General features: G+C 46.0%; 1 protein-coding gene across 1 annotated transcript; it reads left to right on the plus strand.

Moving 5' to 3' along the window:
- Positions 1-1,753: 1,753 nt before the first annotated feature.
- Positions 1,754-2,596, plus strand: LOC124669261 (1-Cys peroxiredoxin PER1). The gene is made up of 3 exons (XM_047205909.1): positions 1,754-1,871; positions 1,956-2,104; positions 2,207-2,596. The coding sequence occupies exons 1-3, from the start codon at positions 1,754-1,756 to the stop codon at positions 2,594-2,596; spliced, it is 657 nt and encodes a 218-aa protein (XP_047061865.1).
- The last annotated feature ends 4,924 nt before the right edge of the window (positions 2,597-7,520 follow it).

Below are 7,520 nucleotides of genomic sequence, written 5' to 3' on the forward strand. Positions count from 1 at the left end.
ATATTAATGCAAATCTTCTGGGCTAGAAATCAACATGTGGTAACCGAGGAATGGACAATACATGTGTTGACATACACGAATATCTAATGTGTGCATTTCACATTTTGATGCCAACTTAGTAAGGCCCGTCGAAGAAAAGTGCTACAGAAACAAGTTCCTAATAATTCTTCATATGATCTTCTCTTCAAAAATCATGGATGACATGTACGACATTTCAAACATAGTCCCAATCCATAGAAGTGTATAAGACCCCACGTTTATCTGATCACCTTCTGTTATACTATTGTTTTGTCACTTCTCTCAGGTGAAGCTCGGCATATATCCCAGAAAGATATAATTTAGATAGACATAGTCCCAATCCATAAAAGTGTATAACTAGGAACACCACACGTTTATCTGATCACCTTCTGTTGTACTATTGTTGTGTCACTTCTTTCAGTCCAAGCTCGACATATATCTCAGAAAGCTTTAGATAGTTTATATTTGGGAGTGCCTGCTGCCATTTGGTTGGCCTTGAAAATAATAAAAAGTGTTGCACTTCTGCGAGCTAATGAATATTTTAGCATTGCAAATAAGTGTTTCTAACCGATTGAATGCAACTTGAGGTACATTACATTCTCTCACAATAATTTGTTCCATGAGGCTTACTTGCGCAATAGATTTGTTCATATGATTTTCCGCTGCAACGCGCGGGGTTTCATCTAGTTGAAACAATGGATGTCCCTAAAATCTAAACCTCTCTTTTCCTTTGGAACACACATCTTCTACCACGCAAACCGATGCATTCTCCTTTAGTTTTCCTCGTCACCTCACCAATATTGCGATATTGTTTATATTATTTTCTTACAAATAGATTTAGGGATTTTGAAGATCGAAGAGCACCAACATATATTTAGTGGAGAACTAGACCAGAAAGTCATTTTGGATAATGGGCACTGGTGCTCTCATCGTATTAAAAAAAATCAAAAATTATATTTATGTGTTTAAAAAATTTATGTAACAAAATTCTAAAAGGAAGTGATGATGTATCCCACTAGCATACAAAATCTTAATTACAAATGTTTTGTCTTCTGATCTACACAAAAGTGATAAAGTCTGATTCCTTTTTAAAGATTTGAATCACTATACTCAGATTTACATATTTGTTATTTTTGTGTAGCCTGAAATGCACATTATTTCCAGTTAAAAATCTACACGTCTTAGAAATATATTTTTTATTACATTTTTTTAAAAAGGGATCACCGGTATCTGTATCACCAAATCTCTGTCCATTTTTTTCTGGAGGGGCGTGGGCTGGACTTGTGTATCGTCACGCACAAAAGCTTTGCCCAAAGCAACGAAACAAGAGCTGAGGCCAGAATGCGTGCATCCAAAAGCCAGGAAGTTCACGGGCCGAGTGGCAGCACGGTCCATCATACGCCTATGTTCGCAGTTTGCAGAGATCAGGATGGTTCTGAACTTCTGATGACTTGGCCACATTGCATGCCCAGTGTCCGCTACATGGTGTCGGTGTGGTCGGTCGGTGCGCACGTTAAATGCATGAACCGCGTCTCTCGAAGTGTTGCCACGAAACCAACTGCGTGGCACTCATGCAGCGTGCCTGGCTGCCACACCTTGCACACGCGCCATCGCCGGCTGATCGTCTCGTTCCTATAAACAAGCTCCTCGCCCAAACCAGTGGCATCCGTCGAGAACTCGAGACTCGAGAGACGTTTGCAGCATCAGGCATTAGCTAGCTCTCAGTGCTTCCATCATGCCGGGGCTCACCATCGGCGACACGGTCCCCAACCTGGAGCTGGACTCCACCCACGGCAAGATCAGCATCCACGACTACGTCGGCAACGGCTATGTCATCCTCTTCTCCCATCCCGGTATGTGCAAATCTCGCACGTTTCCTCGATGCAGCTGTGCTTAATTAGTTCGCCGGTGCTAATTTTCCGCCCTTGTGCGTCCAGGCGACTTCACACCGGTGTGCACGACGGAGCTGGCGGCCATGGCCAACTACGCCAAGGAGTTCGAGAAGCGGGGCGTGAAGCTGCTCGGCATCTCCTGCGACGACGTGCAGTCCCACAAGGAGTGGACCAAGGACATCGAGGCCTACAAGGTCTGACTGCCCGATCGATAATCTGTCTCCGTTTTGACGCGCATATGAATTCTTGATACTAACTAATTTAGCATGGTCAATCGATCTCTGATTCTTGCGCAGCCTGGGAGCAAGGTGACGTACCCGATCATGGCGGACCCGGACCGCTCCGCCATCAAGCAGCTCAACATGGTGGATCCCGACGAGAAGGACTCGGAGGGCCAGCTCCCGTCCCGCACCCTGCACATCGTCGGCCCCGACAAGAAGGTGAAGCTGAGCTTCCTGTACCCGTCGTGCACGGGCCGGAACATGGACGAGGTGGTGCGCGCCACGGACTCGCTGCTGACGGCGGCCAAGCACAAGGTGGCCACCCCGGCCAACTGGAAGCCCGGGGAGTGCGTCGTCATCGCGCCCGGCGTCTCCGACGACGAGGCCAAGAAGCTGTTCCCCCAGGGGTTCGAGACCGCCGACCTGCCCTCCAAGAAGGGATACCTCCGTTTCACCAAGGTCTAGGAGCGCGAGGGGCATGGCCGGCCGGTCGCGTGCTGGTCGGCGTTTGCTTGTTCATAGGGTCCCTAGCTGAGTACTTTCTGTGGTAGTCCTGCAACGACTGGTTGTGTAATCTCCGTGTTAGCGTTGGACATGGGCGAACTATATGTATATGCCCATAATTACGGAGGTGATGTCGTCGTAGCAGTAGTACTCTTCCAACTACATATGTATTATGTCGGTCTCGCTTGCAGTATCAATCTTCCATTTTGTGTTATGTGTGCGCTCCCGTTTGGAAGATGTGCCTGGTGTGGTAAATTTGCGTCGTGTTGCCTTCTAGCCTGGCATGATCTATGCCCGAGGAGCTGCATTACGGCTTTCTTTTTTCAACCTCGATAATGCCTTTGATTGGAGTTGAAAAGAGATTGGACAGTCTAAGGAAAACTGTCCGAAAACAATGCAACACAAGAGTGTGCTGTGAAAATCGGCTCCCGAAGATCATGGAGGACTTGCTATTCAAGACCTCCAGGTCAAGCAAACTACTTACCGAAGAGGTATATGGCAAACATAACACTCCTCAAGAGGAAGTATACTGCCTCAAAGGCTATGTGTTTCTTTGGAAACCAGGAGATTCACATTTTTGGGCTCCAGGAGATTCACATTTTTAGGCTGGTCTTATGGAAACAAAGAAGTTTTTCTTTCCATATGGCTTTCTCGAAATCCGTTTAGGATAAACGGTTGGATAATACCACACTCCGAGAACAGTATCCAGCATTGTACAATATAGTATGATAAAAATGATACTATCGCTGAGGTGTTGGAAACTTTCCCACTAAATTAAATGTGAATTTTAGAAGAAGTCTCATCGGTCCTAGACAAACCTCTTAGCAGGAATTGTTACAACGTCTTAAGTCAATTCAATTGATGCAGGGACCTGATATTTTTCGATGGAATCTTACCGGGAATGGTTTATTCTCAGTGGCTTCCATGTACAATACTCTCATTCAACCTGAGTTACTGGTCGATAATAATTCAAAAATCTTAAGATGAAGATACCACTGAGAACAAAAATCTTTGCTTGGTATCTTCGTCGGGGGTTATTCTTACTAAAGATAATCTTGCCAAACGCAACTGGCATGGAAGTAAAAAATGTGTCTTCTGTCATCAGGACGAGACTATTAAACACTTATTCTTCCCTTGTAAGTTTGCTAGGTCTATATGGCCAGCTGTCCAAATAGGGTCTACCTTATACCCACCTCGTAATGTTGCCAATTTATTTAGCAACTGGCTCAATGGTGTGGATATTAGGTTTAAACGTCTTATTAGGATGGGAGCGATTGCAATTATTTGGTCGCTATGGCTGTGTAGAAATGATAAGATTTTCAATAACATCTCTTCTTCTTTTCTACAGGTTATCTACCGGTGCACTGCTATGCTTCGTTCATGGATACCTTTGCAGAGAGTGGAGCATCGGGACCTCTTTACGGAGGTGTCTTCACGATTGGAGGATACGGCAAGGGATATTTTCTCCCAACATGGGTGGCAGCGTGACTTCCGGCTAGATCCTCCTAGCTAGTCTTTTTATTGCTCTATGAACTCTGTTTTCTCTTTGAACACCATCCGTGGATTTGTAACGGATCTTTGTGCGGCTATGTGCATCTTAGTTATGCAGAGGCCGGGTATGTAATAAAATGCCCATTTTCGAAAAAAGGTCACCCTATCGACCAAAGCCATCGCACCAGACCAAAGCCAACACCAAAAACACCTCAACGCAACACGGTGGAGGCGACGACATCCACGCTGGCCCCGAGGCCATCAAGTCGCCCGAGCAACCAAAGCCGCTGCTCCGACATCCACGCTGGCCCCCCGGCCATCAAGTCTCCCGAGCAACCAAGGCTGACACCCACACCTCAAATGCAGGACAACCAAAGCAGACACCCACACCTCAAATGCAGGACAAAGGAGACAAGTCGACACGTTGCTGCTCCCGCATCCACGCTGGCCCGCAGGGCACACCTCAAATGCACCCACTGACAAGGTATCAACTTGTCAATGCCTACGGGTTATAGGCTAGGGTTTAGTTAGAAGTAGAGGGCAAGTAGATCTCGAAGGTTTCAGCCGAAAAGTACTCGACGATTATGAAAACTAGGGTTTGTGAACAATGATTCGATGATCTCCTCGTCCCTCGACTCCCCTTTATATAAGAGGTGGAGCCGAGGGTTTCGTTTTGTACAAGTTACAGAGTCCGGGACGGTTTCTAACTCATCCCGCCAGATTACAAACAACACTTCCTATTACAACTCTACTTTCCCTAATATATCTTGGGCTCTCGAACCTTCTTATTCTTCGGGTAATGGGCCTTCATTAAACCCCGGGTACTATCTTTGGCAGGCCCATTTGGGATGCCTATGTCAGTAGCCCCCGAGATTTTGCTTGAATCGTAGAGTCAGGGAAAATCTCCACTGTTTATTTTTATTCGACAATTTAAACTTTTCTATATTTCTTTATATAAATTTCTATATTGTACAGGGATATTGGTAGTTGGGGCTAGTTCATCTGACGGATCAGGTACTAGTTAACTGCTCTAGTGGCAATCCGCAAAAACCTACTTCAAGATCACGTCCCTGGACATGATCTCGGGATACCGGTGCAAACTCCGACAGGTGCCGCTTAAGGTCTTACCATTCCGTCGAGTCCCGGTCAAATTTATCGAGTACCTAACGCGTCCGTTAGGATTTTTCTTCGTATCTGTTGATACGGATAAAAGTAGCGGAGCGCAGTCTTCGGCGATGCCACGCCCAGCGGAACGGATCCGGGGTCTTACCTTCGCAAATTTGCGGCATTCGAAATTGATCGCAACTTTGGCGTTCTGAGAATATATTGTCGAGTGCTTTTCCGGCTGTTGGAATGGCACATTTTATCGAATCAAATATGACTTATATTAATCTCCCGATGGGAGTATATGTAGAGTTAATTATAACTCGAAATATACTCTCTTGCTTTTCTATCTTTCTTCCTTTTCCTTTTTTATTTCATCGGGCACGCGAACAGCGTTCCCGATGGGAGTAGCCCCCGAGGCTACAGCCAAGAACTTGTGCTTGGTTGTAGGCTCAACATTTTAGTCCACCTTGTCGCTATATTGTCATTATTTCCCGATATTCTCTTTTTTTTCTCTCGGGTGCGCGAACAGCGCTCCCGATGGGAGTAGCCCCCGAGGCTACAGCCAAGAACTTGTGCTTGGTTCTAGGCTCCCGCAATTTCTATATTGCCATAGTCGAAATTTTACTTTTATCGAAGTAGCCCCCGAGCATTTGGGTAAAAACTTGTATTTGACCAAAGGCTCCGGAAGTATTCAAATAACTTCTCCTGTCGCCATTCTCCTTTTATTTTTCTTGTCGACATACTTTCCTTTGTCAAATTCACTTCATCTCTATCACTGGTCGAGATTTTTCTGCCTTGTGGGTCCATTGTTCCCACCACGTTGACACGTCGTGCAAGTGGGGGACACACGTCCTCCGCTTTTCCTGGCGCACGTACGGTAACGCCTGTGCTATTCCACCTCAGTAAAAATACCTTTTTACCCTTTTATCTACTAGATCTTTTTTCACCACACGATTTCTTCATCCAACGGTGCATTACTTCTCCCGAATCCTATATAAACCTTTCTTCAACCTTAGTCCACTCCTTCGCTTGCGCCGCACATCCGTTCCCCTCTGCAAAAACTTCCTTTGCGCCCAACTCTGTTTGATCTTCCGCACGCACAAGCATTGCTTTTTCCAGTGCTGTTGATGCCACCGCGCACGCGACTCACTCGCCACAGTACTCCAGAATCCAAGATGGCTGCTGAAGATCTTGAGTGGGAAAGATCTAAAATCTCCAACCAAGATGTCAACATGCTGAAGAGGCTTGGCTTGATGAAGAAAGAAGACGCCATCCGCTTTCCAGTGAAGAAAGCTACCCCAACCCTCCAATGGAGTACCGGGTTAGTTTCGTTGATCATCTCATCCGCGGCCTTTCTACCCCAATTCACGATTTCCTCCGCGGCCTTCTCTTTGTCTATGGGATTCAGCTGCACCAACTGACCCCCAATTCCATCCTTCATATTTCTATTTTCATCACACTGTGCGAATGCTTCCTTGGAATTACTCCAAATTGGGTTCTTTGGAAACGCATTTTCTGCCTCCGCCGCAATGGTTCCCACAACGCCACTTATAACATAGGTGGTGTTGTTATCTGTGTCCGAACTGACGTTGATTACTTCGACGTCAAATTTCCTGATTCTGTCCAAGGATGGCGCAAAAGGTGGCTCTACATACACGAAGAAAGTGCCAATTCTGTGGAACACAACATAGTTCCTTTTGACGGAAGTGCCAAAATTCAACGCCGCCGCTCCTGGGATGCTGAGGCTTCCGAAGAAGAGAAAAAGGCGACAGAAGCGCTTATGTCTCGTATTCATCAGCTTCAAAATACTCGAGGCAAAGAGCTTTCTGGTGTTCAAATCACTGCCTACTTTCTTCGGATTAGAGTGCAGCCTCTTCAGGCTCGCAAAAATCCCCTTTGGACGTATGCTGGTGAAAATGACGCCAATAGGCTGTCGAAAGATCTTGCTGTGAAGGACTTGGAAAAGCTAATTCGAAGAATTTCTTCGCTGAGCAAGAGGGATCCTATTCCTTCCTCTTGCCGCGTGGAACCATACAGCTCCACCAATCCTCTCCCCAAGGTATTTTGTCTTCTCGAATTTTTATCTTGTTCCGAACTTTTCCTGCATCTCATTGTTTTGATATCTCTCTAATTTTTCTTTTGTCGTTATTTTTCTGCAGAACCATCCTACTATGGATTCTCTTCCTCCTCTTCCTGAAGGTGGAGATGTCGAGGAAAGGGCCGTTGTCGCCGATGACAACCAGGAGGCCCCCTCTTTTGTGAATGAACCCGCAGATTCTCGAAAATC

Source organism: Lolium rigidum, chromosome 7 (genome assembly GCF_022539505.1).
Source record: "Lolium rigidum isolate FL_2022 chromosome 7, APGP_CSIRO_Lrig_0.1, whole genome shotgun sequence".
Taxonomy (NCBI): domain Eukaryota; kingdom Viridiplantae; phylum Streptophyta; class Magnoliopsida; order Poales; family Poaceae; genus Lolium; species Lolium rigidum.

Bases quoted from the DNA above. Each gene is read 5' to 3' on its own strand.
- LOC124669261 (XM_047205909.1), top strand. From the start codon at position 1,754: ATGCCGGGGCTCACCATCGGCGACACGGTCCCCAACCTGGAGCTGGAC. The intron at 1,872-1,955 runs GTATGTGCAAAT...TTGTGCGTCCAG, and splicing joins CATCCTCTTCTCCCATCCCG to GCGACTTCACACCGGTGTGC. The intron at 2,105-2,206 runs GTCTGACTGCCC...ATTCTTGCGCAG, and splicing joins AGGACATCGAGGCCTACAAG to CCTGGGAGCAAGGTGACGTA.